The sequence below is a fragment of the Mytilus galloprovincialis genome, chromosome 2, assembly GCF_965363235.1.
Source record: "Mytilus galloprovincialis chromosome 2, xbMytGall1.hap1.1, whole genome shotgun sequence".
Lineage (NCBI taxonomy): Eukaryota > Metazoa > Mollusca > Bivalvia > Mytilida > Mytilidae > Mytilus > Mytilus galloprovincialis.
Window position 1 is genome coordinate 19830618 of NC_134839.1, and position 18766 is coordinate 19849383.

The 18766-nt window shown below is 33.8% G+C and overlaps 1 protein-coding gene across 1 annotated transcript; it reads right to left on the minus strand.

Annotated features, from left to right (window-relative positions):
• Positions 1–726: 726 nt before the first annotated feature.
• LOC143063064 (Golgi-associated plant pathogenesis-related protein 1-like) lies at positions 727–13516 on the minus strand. The gene is made up of 4 exons (XM_076234990.1): positions 13295–13516; positions 5032–5193; positions 2827–2949; positions 727–1177 (listed from the first exon to the last, which is right to left on the minus strand). The coding sequence occupies exons 1-4, from the start codon at positions 13305–13307 to the stop codon at positions 1008–1010; spliced, it is 468 nt and encodes a 155-aa protein (XP_076091105.1). The 5' UTR covers positions 13308–13516; the 3' UTR covers positions 727–1007.
• Between the last annotated feature and the right edge of the window lie 5250 nt (positions 13517–18766).

Genomic DNA, 18766 nt, shown 5'->3' on the forward strand with positions numbered 1-18766 from the left:
CGTATATGTGTCTCAATTGATACGTTACTCTAGAGCTAGCTCAAAGTACCTTGATTTTGTTGAACGAGGAATACTGCTTTCTCAAAAGTTGCTAAAACAGGGCTATGAATCAATCAAATTAAGGTCATCACTCAAGAAATTTTACGGTCGCCATCATGAGCTGATTGGCCATTATGACAAAAGTGTGTCAGAAATCATATCTGATATTCTTCCTCAGTCATAATAACCTTCCATCATTACCGAACTGAGAAAAAAAAAATAACACGACGGGTGCCGTATACGGTGCAGGAAATGCTTACTCTTCCGGAGCACCTGATTTCACTCACGGTTTTTAGTGGAGTTCGTGTTGTTTCTTATTTATTATTTATAACTGATGATGTAAATGTCCCTTGGTTTTGTGAGTCTTTGTTTACTCGTTGGTTTTGATTGTTATTGTCTTATACTTATTCTGCATTATTGTCACAATATCACCAAATACAGACTAAACAGTATAAGTAATATTTATAACGACAAATAAGAGAACACCAATGTCATAACACGTTATTAACTTGATAATCAACGTCAGTACACTGAATCTATACATCAAGACCATGGTGTATCATTTGTGAAGCTGATACGGAATATTTATCATGTTCTTTGACATACCCCTAGTTCATCGACTTTCTTCTCAGACACATGTGATATTTTTCAGTCTGAGTAGCAGCTACAAGCTCTAGAATACCTATATATGCTTAAATGGCTTGTATATTTATTTTTATTACATATATGTGTTCAAATACACAATGAACGACAATTAAAAAACAATACACTCGTTAATTACATATCATATATGCATGGAAGCATTTTCACAAAACCTACATATGATGGCGATATTTTCTTGATTGGTCAACTTTGCCTTTATATTGCAATAATTGCATGTCCACTTCTAAATTACCTTCAGTGAAGTCCTTTCAAATTTTTCTACATTGCATTGGGTACCTTTCGTTCGACTTTTCAATTGTATTACTTTAAGAATTTGGCGGTAATACATTCTTACGGAACTCTCCTGGAGTATTGATATTACCGGAAGGTTTGTAATGAGCAACAATAACATATTTGTTCTGTCCTTTAACTTTAGAGATGCCGATACCAATCTCGTTAGAAGATTTCCATATCATCTGTGTAAAGTTCATAGAATCTAGAAAAGAAATTACGACTAGGACCAATAAATATATAAATGAATATTTCCCTATATAAACCTGTAATTGAAATAATTCGCGTCGATAGGTAAGGGGTGGGGTATGCAATGGTCCATAGGCACATATTTCTTGGGCACTCCCAAACATATCTGTGATTAACCAAAATAAGATATTGGGAACAGTATTTTACACATATATATATATAATGTAGTGAAAAAACATCGTAAAACTGACATGTGTAGACACAAGACACACATTTTGGACAGTATATGGATTGACATGAATATATATTGCGGCTTTCAGTGGCTTGGTGTGTAGCATCAACAACGCAAATTATAATATTAGGATTACACCTTTAAAATTAAGAAAATAAATTAGCATAAATTTGCATGTAATGTTTAAAAAGACCTGCAACATGTGACAAGCTAAAACGGAATACAACAATTAAACTCTAGTTGCCGCTCTTTTATTGTGATTTTTTCGTGGTTTCTTTTATATTCAAATATACGTATCTTTTTGCGTCACGAGAGACAAACTGTCGGACGTGGCTGCGTACTTATACATCTTGCAGTTAAATGGATATTCCTTGATTTGTAATAAAAATTCTCAGGCGTAGGACCAATGTTGTACTAGTATACATTCCTGGTATTTGCAGGTATTTGAAAGATGGTTAGCGTTTAACACCTTATTTTAAAGCAGTGAATCTTCAACTAAGATACTTGCATGAGTTTTTGTGATAACACACGTGTCTCTATAATAACTGTAGAACTTCAAATAGCGTTTGGTATATGCTTTATGAAGGTCTGATGAGTGACGCCCTTACGCGCTTATAGTTATCGATTTTTATGGTTTTTTTTCTTTCTTATGTTGTACTGTAACACCACTGTCCAAGTAAGGGGAAGGTTGGTGTCAAGCAAACACGCTTTACCCAGCCGTATTCTAAATGCGACTGTCTTAATCCAAAAGCATGTGCATCATTGGTTGTCGATTGTTGCTATATATCATTTTTTTTTATAATTGTTTGTACATAGGTCAGGCCGTTAGTTTTTCTCGCTTGAATTGTTTTAAATTTGTCATTTCGGGACTTTTTATAGCTTACTATGCGGTGAGTTGGTTTTTCTTTTCACTGAAGGCCGTATGGTGACCTAAAGTTGTTAATTCTTTTTCATTTAGTCTCTGGTTGAGAGTTGTCTCATTGACAATAATTCCACATCTTCTCGATTATGTATTATCTGGGAACAGTATCACTAATAAGGGTGCAATCAAAAACACCGACGGCAACTCGAGCCCATCATGAAAACAGAATTAGGTGCTTCGGAAGGATCAGCAGTTAAAGAAACTGTTCCTGTGCCACTAGTTAAAGTTCATCTTTGACACAATTAGTTTTCACAGCGACATAGTCCTTGACGTGTAACATCAACCAACCAATCAATCAAGCATAACTATAAGTAAATAAGTGCCTACAATTCGCCGTTTCAGAATCTAATACATTCTGGGTAATATTTTCAAAAGTGTACACCAAAACGTGGTGATTGGTTTAAAATGTCCCAAACAAAAAAATTCAGCCAATGACGTGACGTTATTTTCATTTTGGGGTACGAACAATGAAATTACCCATAGTGCTTTAGATTCTGAAACGGCCTGTTACCTTTATTCCATTTAGGATGTAGGTGATCATAGTTTTCAATTTCCTTATACCATAATTCTGTGACGGTATCTCCACTCGGCCTTTGTCCATTCGTTTCCACAAATATCACATTTTCACCTCTACCTAAGGCAAGGAGATTTTGTATTGAAAAATGTTCAAAAAAAGATTAATCGGGTATTGGACGATGTTGTACAGTTGTTGTGTGATTAAGATTTATAGAACACGACGAAGAGAATAGACTACATGTATTTTTATTGGTTGTTGTTTGCTCAATGAACATTGGAAAAAGTGATTATTAAAGACCGGACAAAAATTGCACACAAAACCTAACTAGGTTATTGAAAATGTGATGACACATGGAGGTAGCCTTTTAATTAGTCCATTGCTATTTTATCTCGGATGACCACTTGTTTCAATGGTGTTTGTAAAATGGAGCTTATGTACTCAGTTTTATGTTATGTAAATTTACTCACTTGAGTATAAAAAGCTATCATATTCAAATCAATTTGTTATATCGTGCTTTCCAAATCAAACGTTTTGAAATGCAGCAAACACGAATTGAAAACTTAATGGTTAAAACCAATCTCGCATAAAAATGTGTAGTTTTAAAAGGTTCTAGACTCCTGAAGGACTGAAAGACGGAGCTAATGATGTAAATGTGTATATAAAGTTAAGAGATGTCTTCTATTTCAACATGAAATGACAAAATAAGTTGATCAAATCAGACAATTACATGTAGTAAATTTGCAGTGCGCGTTTTAAATGTTTTGAAAATTCAATTTGATTGGCATCATCGTCTTTAAGTTGCTTGAATTTCTCTTCACCAGATTTCATTGTATATATATTATTGTGTACAATGTTACTGCGTGGATGATGAACTACCATTATATGACAATATTGAAATGTACTCAAGAAACATAGTGTTTATTCTTAACTTGATCCAAATCAATTTGGGGTGTTCTTTTGCAAATAAAGGACTTTGCCAATTGCTTTATCTGGGACCACTCGTTTGTAACATCAACTGACCCTTAATCCTGTATTATAACGTATTGACCCTTTTCTGTGAATCCTAATCATATAGAATATTTTGCACTTCCCTTTTGGTTTTGAACCGATAAAATTTTTGGGTTTGACTTAGCAAATCATATAGACTAACTTTTGTCGGGTTGTTGTCTCTTTGACACATTCCCCATTTCCATTCTTAATTTCATTAATGTTGCATAATTTGCACTAGAGGTACAATGTACCAATTTCTTTTTATCCGCAAATTTCCTAAATCTCTTATAGGAATTTATTGAAACTTTCAAAGAATCCTCATCATCCAATGAATGCCATTATGCGCCTCCTTTTTGTCATTATTTTTGGGGTTTCACTTTCCAGTTCATGGAAAAAGCATGAGACCTGGACTAAGAGTGAATCCAGCACTATGAATGTTTGTACTTTTGATTCTGCGGGATGTATAAATATACAAACACGTTTGTTCGAAATTGGTAAGTTAAAATACCGATGCTTTGTATAGAAAAATGTATAGTTTACTACACCTTAAAGATCCCTTGCAACAACTTTATTAAAGGTTGTGAATACTTTCTCTGCTACAACCCAAATTTTCTGTCACCCTTACTTCCAGTGACAAATAATCTGAAAGTTCCCGCTCTAATACTATTCGACTATTATTACCTTTTAAATTTATAAATATGCAAGAAAATCAAACAACATTGTTTCTCAAAATGTGTGAAAATCATGATATCATTTAGATGAATATTGGATATCTACATAGAATTGTAAAGTTTTCCTAGTATGGTGACAGAACGAAAAATTTCGAAATTAAAAACAAAAAAACACAAATATTACGAGTATACCGCTTTTCACAAACATTATACAATACGGCCGTCTAAGGAGAAGGTACATTGTATACAAAATTGTCAGCCTCTTTAGGGTTGATAATTTATTTGGATATCCCCAACTCATAGGGTCGTGATTTTATTATCTCGAATTGATATTGTAAATGACGAATTAATGCACACCACCTTTAATCAGCCAATAGATTTTTTGATTTTTTTCAATTATACTGTGACGTCTGATAGTAAAGATTAAGGAGATGTATGTAGATTGATAGCTATAACAGAGTTTACAATCCATTTCCTGCTGTCCTTTGAGATGGCTAGTTACTTCTTTAGATAAGTAGTTCATTAAAAAGTAGTATACCTGGAAATTCACTAAACTGAACATATCCTTTGTCTGCGATGATATTCGCCCACATCTGAGTATCCCTGTTCAGGTCCTCAGATATTCTCAGTTGTTTACTTCCATGGTGATTTCGCAGTGTATTATGGGATTTAACCATTTCATCGCGAAACTCGGCACACACTACAATATATATCAAATGTAATACTAGTACACTATGCATTTTCAGGTTGTCAACATGGTAAAGTATAACAGTAAAAGCTAATGGTGTTTTATTACGAACTTTATTGTATTAAGTGGAAAAATTGATAAATATTCAGTCCATTTAGTGCAAAGGGGATGTGGTCCTATAGCCAAATTCTTTCGTTTGCTTTAAATTTGTTTCTCTTTGAGTTCATGGATATAAACAGGCACGTCCAGATCAATTGGAAAAGTTTAACGGCAAATACAATGAAACTACCAACCAGGAAAACAGATTTTAAACCAGAAGGCAAATAATTATGAAAACAATATTTATTTAAGAACTGAAAATTAAACAGGATCGATTAGTTTTATTTTTGAGATATGCTAGATAATTCTTAAGATTTGTAGTTCAATAATGGTAGTACAAAGTAAGTCTACAATATCTCTTTATGACGTTTGTTTAAAAGAAAAGCGCTTCGGACGCAAGAAATTATTAAACGTGTTGTTTTCATTTTTTTTAAATCACTGGGTCGATACCTCTGCTGGTGGACTATCAGTCCCCGGGGTTATCATCAGCTCAGTAGTTAGTACTTCGGTACTGACATGATTTAACAAACTTAACTAAAATTGTCCGTTTATAAATTTTGAAATTATTAAGAAACTAAGGTTTCAACTCCCTCAGGCAAAGTTGGCTTTAGATGAATTTGGCTATTTATTTCAGTTTTTTTTACATAAAGCTCTTCAACGGCGGTCCTTATTCATCTTCGGATTTCAAATGTTTGGCTTTGAGCGTTCCTGATGAAGATTAATCCAGAAAAGCGCTTCGGACGAAAGAAATTATTAAACGTGTTGTTTTCAATTTGTTTAAACTATCTTAATTAAATATATTGGTTAGTTTAAAAAGACACAGAACCATCAATGACAAAGTATAAATAACAAAAACAATACAACTGCTTCTAGGTCATACATCATACTTCTTCCAAAGAAAAACAGGGACAATACAGAAAAAGCGGGGGGGGGGGGGGGGGGGGAAGCCGTATTGGCCCTGTATTGATTACGGTTTTTAATTTTCTTATATAATCATTTAATAAAAGACCATAAAAGTGTTATGAACTGGCTGTTTCTGGGCCTTGAATTTATACCAATACAGAAACAGAAACAGCCAATAACACTATAATACAATATCACCATACGCCTCAGTCTACTATTACGTATAAAACACACTGTATCAAAGACAAAAGTTTAAAAAGAAATATGAGAGGATACCCAAAAGACCGAAATCGTCGAAATATTTAGATACATGTAAAATGAAACAGGAAGTAGGTTATACGGCAATGAGACAGCAAACCAACAAAATTTAAAAAGACATCTATTATATGCAGTTATGTTTGAGTGCAATAAATGGTGTACATCGATAACATAAAGTTCCGCGAATTCGACATTGCAAATAAAATAGAATTTGCATTACCACTAGTCAAATCCAATTTGTTGAGTGCAAAGTATAAAATTGTCACCTAGTCTGCGTTTTACAAAAAATTCTTGTTGATCATAAATTTTTACATTTAATTTTAGTCGTAATATTTTCTTTTTGACACACAGTTCAGCACTTCTTCCGTCCGGCAGTGACACTTACTGGCGATGTTGGCATCATAATCTATAAATACACTGTCATGTCTGGTCGTAATAGGGACGATATAGATAGCAGACTAACTGTACGTAAATGCACCTTTGCAAGAATTTTGACGGATCTATAATTGTAAAATAAATTTGGGAATATGTCTATGGGACATAGATGATCAGTATGTCTCTGCTTTATTTTGTTATAAAGGGAACCAACTGAGGAACGGTGAAAGTGACGCTACCATTTGTAAAGTTAGAGAATGGAAACCGTCTTTGGGACGGACGTACAGTCGAACAAGGATAAAACTTTATGCCCCCCCCCCCCTACGCTACGTCGATGGCATCATAAAATGATCGTTCTTTCCATCAGCAGTACAAATTTTTCTTTCATCCGTCTTTTGCGACCCATTTTTCAGAATTTTATAGACCAATTAATTGTTTATCATGATATTGTCCTGCATATCAATGAAAGATTGTCGTTGGACTTTGTACAATTGAAACATCACTTTTTTCGCATGTACTTGTGGTGATATTTTTCTAATACAACATTTACAATTATTTATGAATGAATAGTGATAGTTATCTCATGGAACGATTACAATACTCTATGAATGAATAATCAATGTTAGCGTCTAAAAACAAAATCCAATATCATTAATTTATCGAAGTCACCAGAAAATAACTGAGTGCCCAATGGACAGATGGTTCACAATTCTGAGTAAACATTGCAGGAAGTGTTTGGTAAACATATAATACTGCTTGTTGTGTTATTTACTATCCCTTAATTTTGACGGTCTTTAACTGAACGTTCACTTTAATTTAGTTCAATAATGCATTAGCTAGCTGTTCTGTGGCTCCTAAAGTAATACTTCCTACGTGCTAGCCGTTCTGTGGAATCTAATACTACTTCTTGTTTGTCATTCGTATGCGTCTGTCTTTGTTATCGGACGATGTAATTTTCTGAGATTGGGGAGGGGATTTTGAAAATGAATATCCTGGCCTGGTAAAGGTTGAAACGAATAACGTTGCTCACAAGGCAGGATGCAAATAATATCCTGCTACACAAAACACGAGATGCTAATATGTACAAAACTGAAAATAAATATTCCCACAGCAACAAAAAAACCAAAACAAATTAAAACAAAACATAAGTAAGCATAGCACCAGATGAAACCGAATACGGATAGTCAATTCGCAAAAACTCTCTTTGCCTCCCCCAGAATATCAAACGGTTCAATGTTGTCCCCGTATACCGTTCACCTTTGAGTCAACACTCATAGATCGTCCTCTGAAAACATTACCCTCGATACCCTGTTCAAAGTATTAAAGTCAGCATATCTTCTACTAATAGACGTCTTTTGTGTTCTTATAATATGTTGCTTGCTTGCTGACGTTGAAACACCTACCCAATATCTATTTATATATGTTAAAAATCTTAAATTTTCAGATATGGGATACACACATTTTCGTAGATTGAATTAGAAATAATAAAGGCACAGTCAAATGTAAATTGCTGTGAAAATTATAAAACAAAATATTATCAAAAACAATTTAACACTGTTCGGATCGGGCGTTGATCGCGCACTGAATGATTCGTGGCTTAAACTCAACAGTTTGTCACAGTTTATTTGTGTTTGTTTGACCTTTTTGATTGTCGAAATCAATTTCAGTATATTGAATTAAAAAAAAGTTTCTGTTTATGGTAACATAACAACCTTATTTGTTACACAATGCATAAACCTTTTGATCTAAATCATCTGTATATCATATATTGGGAGGGGTCGCGTATTTCCATTTAAAACAAGCGCATGTTTATTACCAAACAAAGCCTTACTTTATTTGCTTTCTAATGTATAAGATGGAGATTGTATTTTGAGATAAGATATGTCGGTATTTGTTTAAATTAATTTAATATGCAATGAATAAGCAAAAAGAACAATTTAAAATATTTCACTTGACAAAGTAGAAATGTAATATACATATTTTTCATATTAATATGACAGTTCATTTGTTTGCGAATAAAGTCTATGTTTTGTGCAAGAAAAAAAGTACTTGATGTAATATGTGTACCTTTTTGTACTGTACAATTGAAATGAGATAAGCGGTAAACGTTATTTAGACAGTTGATGCATATATTGCCATTTAGATATGGTTGAAGTCTTTAACTTTGCACTTTTCCAGTGCTGCAGACTAATTAGGTTCCGACGTCAAACTGCATGCTTTAGCGCTTGTAGCCCTAGTCTCAAAACTGCGCATTTTGATGACAACTCGCGCTTATTTGCACAGAAAAACTCCTGCTGTTATTCCGGCTATATATATAAACACTTCTATTATATTTCAGAAGGAAAGCCGAGCTTTAAGGGAATACAAAAAATTTAGATGTAGTATGATAACCAAGGGAACAACTATATAAAAGAGTCCAATTGGAGCGGATTTAAGTATTATAGGTCAATTGGAGCGGATTTAAGTATTATAGGTCACCGTTTGGCCTTAAGCAGGCAACAACGAGCAAAACCCACTGTGTATAGTCAGATATAAAAGGTCCTATCAAAACAAAATGTGAAAAAAAATCAAACGAAATAAACAACGGCTTGATCAATGACAAAACAATAAACAAAAACAAATATGAAACAGCGACAACCACTGAATTACAAATACAAAATTCTCTAAGCTGCATTATTATTTTCATATTATAGTGTACTGTATCACCTTCGGTTCATTCACCTACCATTTAGTTTATTTGTTCATTTGTTAATTTGTTTATAATAGATTATTGCATACAGATGCTGTTCGCAATTTGCTATTTGGACTTGACCATCCTCATTAGATGTCCGTTGTTTGTTTATGTATTATACATCTACCATTTACACATTGAGAAAGCACAGAAATAGGTATCATTCATTTGATTCGGTCTTCATTTATCTAATTGAAACTAAATGTCATATTGATCCGTGATTATATGACTGTTTAACGGATGGTTAAACAATCTCTTACCACATCTCCTGGTTTAATTTGACAGAACATTAAGCAAGAACGCATTGGCTCAGGCATACTCAGTATCATAAAAAATACAGTGTGTTTTTTTTTTTGTCTACATGAGAAAATGCCTGTTCCAAGTCAGGAATATATGACAGTTGTTATCCATTCGTTTGATGTGTTTGAGCTTTTGATTTTGCCATTTGATTAGAACTGATAACAAGAAATTGACTATGCATTTGTATGGGGGTCGGTTAAAACAAAACTTTACGACAAAAGAGAATTTACAGACGCCATCACGAGTTGGTTGACCGTTTTGGAATATCCGTTTTACAGATGCTATCAGATATGTTCCTTCTGTCGTAACTAAAATCCCGTTCCCTTTCCACGAATGGGACCCACCGAATTAGACTATTTACCGGCTTTGTAATAGCATGAGCAAAACGAAGGGTGCCACATGTGGAGCAGCACCTGAAATCGCCCCCAGTTTTTGTAGGGTTCGTGTTGTTTATGTACCCCTATTTACGACATTTTTGTCCCGCGTCAATATAATTTAATTGATGCAACTGTCATACAAGTGAGATGTTTAGCGCTATAAAACCAGGTTCGATCCACCATTTTCTACAGAATCTAGAGAATGCCTGTACCAAGTCAAGAATATGACAGTTGTTATCCATTCATTTGATGTGTTTGAACGTTTGATTTTGCCATTTGATCAGTAACTTTCCGTTTTGAATTTTCCTCGGAGTTCAGTATTTATTTTTATTTTGCTTTTTGTTTAGTACTCCAAACGCGCTTTTCAGTTTATTAAGACTCGTGGAATAACTTAAACAGAAAAAATGTGATTACACCAGATGTGCATATCGAAGGCAGATATTACAATTATCTGTCAAAACATGATGAAGTATTTGCGGGTACTCTTGGATATGGTTTTTGTCCCTTTTGTCCTTTTGTTAGTTTTTGTGCTTAGTAACAATCTGACAACTCAAGCCCTTTCAAACTGATTTTAGACTTCCTTCTCACATTCTACTATTACATCACTGTTCCATGTAGAAGGGTATAAAACTAGAGGCTCTAAAGAGCCTGTGTCACTCACCTTGGTCTATGTGAATATTAAACAAAGGACACATATTGATTCATGACGAAAACGGGTTTTGGTGATGGTGATGTGTTTGTAGATCTCACTTTACTGAACATTCTTGCTGCTTACAGTTATCTCTATCTATAATAAACTTGGCCCAGTAGTTACAGCGTCAATGGAAAAAGTTAGTAAAAATTTACAAATTTTATGAAAATTGTTAAAAATTGACTATAAAGGGCAATAACTCCTTGCTTATTTTAAGGTCATACTTTGCTGTACATTATTGCTGTTTAAAGTTTATCTCTATCTATAATAATATTCAAGATAATAACCAAAAACGGCAAAATTTCCTTAAAATTACCATTTCAGGGACAGCAACCTAACAATGGGTTGTCCGAATCATCTGAAAAATTAAGGGCAGATAGATCTTGACCTGATTAACAATTTTACTCCATTTCAGATTGCTCTAAACGCTTTGGTTTTTGAGATATAAGCCAAAAACTGCATTTTACCCCAATGTTCTATTTTTAGCCATGGCGGCCATCTTGGTTGGTTGGCCAGGTCACCGGACACTTTTTAAACAAGATACCCCAATGATGATTGTGGCCAAGTTTGGTTTAATTTGGCCTAGTAGTTTCAGAGGAGAAGATTTTTGTAAAAGATAACTAAGATTTACGAAAAATGGTTAAAAATTGACTATAAAGGGCAATAACTCCTTAAAGGGTCAACTGACCATTTCGGTCATGTTGACGACTTATTTGTAAATCTTACTTTGCTGAACATTATTGCTGTTTACAGTTTATCTCTATCTATAATAATATTCAAGATAATAACCAAAAACAGCAAAATTTCCATAAAATTACCAATTCAGGGGCAGCAACCCAACAACTGGTTGTCCGATTCATCTGAAAATTTCAGGGCAGATAGATCTTGACCTGATGAACAATTTTACTCATGTCAGATTTGCTCTAAATGCTTTGGTTTTTGAGTTATAAGCCAAAAACTGCATTATACCCCTATTTCTATTTTTTAGCCATGGCGGCCATCTTAGTTGGTTGGGCGGGTCACCGGACACATTTTTTAACTAGATACCCCAATGATGATTTTGGCCATGTTTGGTTAAATTTGGCCTAGCAGTTTCAGAGGAGAAGATTTTTGTAAAAGTTAACGACGACGGACGACGGACGCCAAGTGATGAGAAAAGTTCGGGCCAGGTGGGCTAAAAAGGGGAGTCCTTCATTTCTGTAATCTTTACCTTTTATAGGTTGATTTATCTATATTCTTTATATTTTTAGCATTATTCCCTAATCTTTAGATTTCAACAAGACCGTTGATTTTCTCTTTTACATTTACTGATTCATTTTATACGCAGTTACAAGACGAGATTTTTTAATATATGTATATATTACCAAATACACTAACTAATTAACTCGTGTATTCACTATAATATATACATATATTTAAAAAATATCGTCTAGTACTTGTAATTATATAGTTTACTACACGGTATGGGGTTGACTGGTCGTTGAAGTCCGTGCGGTGACCTATTATTGTTTATATTCTGGTCTCTGGTGGATAGTTATTGGCAAAAATGCCACGTCTCTCTTATTTTTATACAAACAACAGCGTCTTAATTCACGTAATTAGAAGTAACAAACATTCTAAGATCGTATAAATTATGAAGAGAGCACATTATAATTGGTACAGAAAGGATAGCATGCTATGCTCAGAATTATGAACGTATTATTAATTAGCGTGTCTTCGGTGATGTTGAGATGTACATTTCTGACATTGCATGTACAGTTCGTTTTTCATACTTCCAAAAACTTTGCTGCTATTTGCTATAAACTTAAGGTGCTTTTTTCAATGATATGAAGAAAAAATCAAAAATGAAAAGCTCAGTATTGTATGCTACTTAAATTACACTCTTTAAAATTTAATTTTCGTAGTTTTTTTAAGGTCAATGCATACCTATTTTTCTTCATTTAAAATAAGTACATGCATGTCACCAACCCTATCATTAGCTGGACCATGAAAGACTAGATTGATTTATTGTTGTTTGCTTAACGTTCAGTGGCAAATATTTTTGGACGAGTGTACTTGGGTATAGTTCCTTTTTCACCTTTGTACTCAAAGTAACAGCATAAAGCACATAGTTGTAATGTGAAAAAAATATGAATCGCGCTTACACACAAACAGAGCTTTAACAATTTTAATGATGATGGTCCATCTTGCTTTTACAAATCATTTAATTTTTTTTTAACAAATATTCAGTTCTTTGACACTATCTCATACATTTTTTTTTATTATTATTTTTCATTTTTTCATAAACTTTTCACAGAAGATAGAGAATTGTACAATAACATACATTTTAATTAATTTATTATTTTAATGCGTAAAATAATAATTGATAAACACACTTACCTTTCTCATCCATTAGGTATAAAGTGATTATTTTCCAGCGAGAAATCAACCGTTGGATACTTTACATCATTCTACCAATTTATCACATTACCTGGGCGCTCGATATGTTCATTTCATTAATCAGGACCACGATCAGATTGTCAACAGTAGATTTCTTACACTACAAAACATATTTGTTTTCAAATCTGTGACCTGTATCTTAATTACAAAATAGAGAAATGATTCGTAAAATTATTGATCGTATATATAACTGTGTGTCATTCTGACATAATGGCGGACGGATGATACATGCCATAGCGACCGTCACATTCTAAATGTAGTTTTTATTTCATCGTAATCATACTTTTTATGACTTGTAATTATATATCACATGTATCAATTTTCATCTATTTTTGTATATCGGGGGTGAAATTTCAGAAGTAAATTTTCATGAAAAGAACTTTTTGAACATTTTTTAACAGATCCATTTTCAAATTTATATAAAATGACAGTGTAAGTACTTTTTAAATTAAACGCAATTAGCTCAATTACATTGTTGGCTTTTTACTATATAATATTGACATGCAATTAAACAGCTATGTTATTCGTTCTTCACTTTTAAAGTCTGAGACAAAATGCTAAATCGAAAACCCTACAGAGAATAAAGTCTGTGACACAAATGGCCAATCTTAAACCTAACAGAGAATAAAAATCTGTGACACAAATGCCCACACGTTAACCTAACAGAGAAGAGAGTCTGTGACAAAAATGCCCAATCGTAAACCTAACAGTGAATAAAGACTGTGACACAAATGCCCAATCGTAGCCTAACAGTGATTAAAGTCTGTGAAACAAATGAAAAATCGTAAACCTAACAGAGAATAAAGACTGTAACGAAAATGTCCATTCGTAAACTTAACAGAGAACAAAGTCTGAGACACAGAAGTTAAATTGGAACCTAACAGAAAATAAAGTATGTGAAACTCACAAATGCCCCTATCGTAAACCTAGCAATCAATGAAGACTATGACACAAATGCCCAATCTTAAACCTAAAAGATGATAAACCGTGTGACACAAATGCCCAATCGTAAACCTAACCGAAAAAAAAGTCTGTGACGCATATACCCAATCGTAAACCTAACCGACAAAAAAATCTGTGACGCAAATACCCAATCGTAAACCTAACAGTGAATAAAGTCTGTGACACAAATGCCCAATCGTAAACCTACCTATCTACCTGCCTAGTCCTTACTATGCCCAGAGGCACATAGGGCAAGGCCTAGATCTTTCCACTTATCTCTGTCCTTGCTTTCTTTTCTATTTCGCTCAAGCTGATTTCATGTTCTTTCATTTCAGCTTCAACTGTTCTTCTCCAAGTTATGTTTAGCGTCCTTTCTTTCTTTTCCCCTCTTGTGTCCATCTTAAGGCGACCCTGGTTAAGTCCTCTAATGGTTTTCTTAGAACATGGCCAATGATCCATCTCCATCTTTTTCGCTTCAGTAGAGTCTCCATGTTGTTTCATGGAGGTCTTTGTTGGTGATCTTAAGCGGCCAGAATATCCTTAAGATCTTTCTAAGGAAATCGTAAAACTAACAGAGAACTAATACTGTGATATAAATGCACATGCACTGTGAATAAAGTTTGTGACATGAAAGGCCATTCGTAAACATAACAGAAAATAAATTGTTACGCCGTTATTTATGGCGAGGTTATTACACCGCAGAGTGGATACGATTCTGAAACGTAAATAGCTAAAGATAATACAATTGTAAGAGAAAATATACTCATCTAACCTCATACTTCAATTCAAGAATATCCTTACACATGACTTGTATAGTTTTCTACTTATAGATATTTAGACAATTGTCAACGCGAAGAGGAGGTTTGACAAGGATGCCAGGATGACTTTTTGCAATATTGTGATATCAACCACTTGTAACTTTGTAACTTTTATTAACACCCACACATATATATTTCTTTGACGGTATTTCCTATATTCAACAAAGTTTTTTATTTCTATTTTATCCATTTATATTTTTTTCACCACAGAGAAGCTCACCCTCATGGAGAATATATGTTTAATTGTCTCTTCAGTAGGGTTTGTATTGCTCAATTTCTCTGTATTGTTCAGTGGTCTAAAATAAGGTCTTTCCATCTTTCCCTGATTATTATTTTTTTTTCTTCCGCCTATTTTTTCTTCTTGCGTAGTATTGTTGTTTCATAAGATGTCGCTTAGATATTTGGAATTTCATATCGTATAGTTTATACGCTTTAAAAATTGACAACCGCTAAACCGTACACTTTACGTTGTAAGAGTTATCTCCCCAAACACTGTTAATCTTGTGACCACTACTCCTTCGCAACCGTAAAATATTACGACACATTTATTTTACCAAGTTGCTCGTTACATCTTCAGGATTAGGATATTTATTTGGACCGAAGCTTTCTGGAGACTCCATGTGAGAGTTATTTCCCCTTATGCATTTGATATAAGTAATATCCATTTCTAACTGGTAAACCATAAGTAATAGAGACTTAGGGTCTTTTGATTTAAGGTCCTTGGTAAAAAAAAATTAATTAGATCAAGGTCAAAGGTCGTGGTCATATAATAAATTTTTATTTTGGCTTATTTTCAAAAACCTTATAATATATCGACAAATTATTTTTACTAAATTGCGAGTTGCGACATGTCGTAACTTATAAATTTTGGTTGAATAGGTGCGTAGACAATACATGGGAGTTTTTCGCCCATCATATAATTAGAATTATGAGTAAAGTGATATAACTCATTAGCCATACATATTAAAGACCTGTGGTCTTTTGATTTGAGGTCTTTGGTTTGTGACCTTGAAATTGAGGTCAAGGTCATAGTTTAATTAGACGTTGTAGATTTTGACCTTTGCTTTAAATTCATATTTATACATCATAAAGCCATAGGAACTGACATTTTAGACTGATTTTTAATGTTTTAAAATCAAAATATATCTTTACTGCGCGAAAGACCTTCAATTGTTCTCTGGACAATTGGTTTTTAATTATTGTTTGTAGTTGTATCGTGTGATTGTTTCACACATGTAATCTGTTCTTCTATCGACTCGTGTATAAAATGCGGATCCAGGATTTTGGAAAGGAGGACAATGCCCATCTGCTAGACAACTTTCGGAGTAGGACATATATTAAGGCTCTGCATTAACTGTATAAAACATTCGTTATTTAGACCGAATAAGACTATTTACCGGATTTGTTATCACATAAGCAACACGACTCATGCCACATGTGGAGCAGGATCTGCTAACCCTTCTGGAGCACCTGAGATCACCCCTAGTTTTTGGTGGGGTTTGTGTTGTTTATTCTTTAGTTTTCTATGTTGTGTCATGTGTACTATTGTTTGTATGCTTGTCTTTTTTCATTTTTAGCCATGGCGTTGTCAGTTTATTTTAGATTTATGAGTTTGATTGTCCCTTTGGTATCTTTCGTCCCTCTTTTATAGTATTGAGGCTCATATAAGAAACTATTTCATAGAAATTTTTCCCGACAAGAATAATATAAATGCCGAAAATAATCATGCTGTGGCGTCTAGTTTTATCGGCCTCCTCAGTTGTTATTGATAATTGCATAGCAAAATATCACTCAATTTTACACTTTTCTATAATATTGAAAACGACAAAGTTCTGTTAAGGTTTTGTCGCTGTTAACTAGACACCAACGATATCAACACCGTTGTTTTTGTTAAGACAGCATCGTTAGCAGTGTGCACAAGTAACTGTGCGTTTCGAATTCCAGCTTGGATAATCTAACGTTTTTGGTATTTACTGCGTCTCCGCCGAGCATGTAGCATCTGCATTAAGAATAGAGACTAGTATGCTAGTCATCTGAATTTTTTGTCCATGGGTGAATAGTTTACTTTTGAGTAATTAGTATTTAGTAGATTAAGATAAAATTATCAGAAGGGCACAGCTTGATGCAACCACGGAGGTCGAACTCTGCACAGTTCGGGCAAGTATGGACACAACACTCAAGCTTGATTCAGCTCTGAATTTTGATTGTCATTAACTTAAAAATGTGACACAGCATAGGTTTCCAACACAGAGTGAATATGGTATAAGAACTTATAATTTGAAATTGGATATTTTCCTATTATAAAATTTTGGTCTTTTATACAAATTTTGAATACATGGCTGAATTCATTGTATTAAAGAACCCAATTTATCCATTTATTGTTGTGATCAAACACAGATTAATTTTGTACGCCGATTTGACCAATTCGAAAATGAAGTCAAAAATCGAATTACATGTTTAGATTCGGCATATCAACGAACCCAAGAATTCATTTTTCCTAAACGGTACAGGCCATAACCCCGAAATCAATCCGAAATCAATCCAAAACCAACCTTTATCGGTATGAAACCTTGTGGTACAATTTTAAAGGAGTACATACATTTATTCACAAGTTACAATTATTGTCCTGAAACAAAAGAATGTTGTTTTTTTTACCACTAATACCTAAACAGTTACACAAAAAAAAATCAATCACAACCTTCGTCTTGGGATAATGAGTCTTGTGATATAATTTTATCCGTGACTGGATAATCATAGGTCTTTTGAATTTCAACCAAAGATGAAGAACGGGATCATCCATCATGATACCAAAATCCACATAAGTGTCCTTACAACGGTATATTGCTGGATCTTCCAAGTGTTCCACGAAACCTCTTTCTAAATCATTGACCTCAATTTTATCAGCAATCAAAGCCTGGCTTCAAAGTCATAGTAAAAACTCCTATTTTGAAAAAATCACTCTGATTCAAACAAAAAATTCTCTGAAACTTACATGATCAAGATGCTTGATGTCTTGATTGACAACATATTCGTTACGTTTTGATTGCATTTTTTTTCAACAAACTATTGACATTCCTTTGCAAACCAACTGTGCCCCTCTTCTAGTTGACTTGTTCCTTTATTGATATGAGTCTGACATCATACATGAACTTCTTTTAAAAGAAAAAAGAAAAGAAGTTAGCAGCATCCCGGCCCTAAACTTTATTTTCCGCTATACAGATGATGTTTTCTCACTAACTAATTCAAAATTTGGCGACTATATTGAATGCATCTATCTCATCGAACTAGAGATAAATGATCAACAGATAAATTTAAGTCTGCCTCATATCTTGAATTACATCTAGAAATTGACAACAAGGGTCGGTTGAAAACAAAACTTCACGACAATAGAGATTATTTCAGCTTCCCAAATGTGAACGTTCCATTTATATGTAGCAACATTCCAGCAGTGCCTACATACAGAGTATATATCTCCCAATTGATGCAATATTCCAAAGCTTTTAAACTAAGAATTCAAAATGTCGAAGTTGAAACCGTCCCTTCGTAAATTGTATGGACGCCATCACAAGTTGATTGACCGTTATTGAATATCTGTTTCATAGATGATAGCGAATATGTTACTTATGTCGTAACTACAATCCTGTTCCCTTTT

Coding starts and splice junctions, on each gene's coding strand:
- LOC143063064 (XM_076234990.1), bottom strand. Junction 2,950..5,031: donor TCAGTTTAGTGAATTTCCAG/GTATACTACTTT, acceptor TCCTTGCCTTAG/GTAGAGGTGAAAATGTGATA. Junction 1,178..2,826: donor ACATCCTAAATGGAATAAAG/GTAACAGGCCGT, acceptor TTTCTTTTCTAG/ATTCTATGAACTTTACACAG.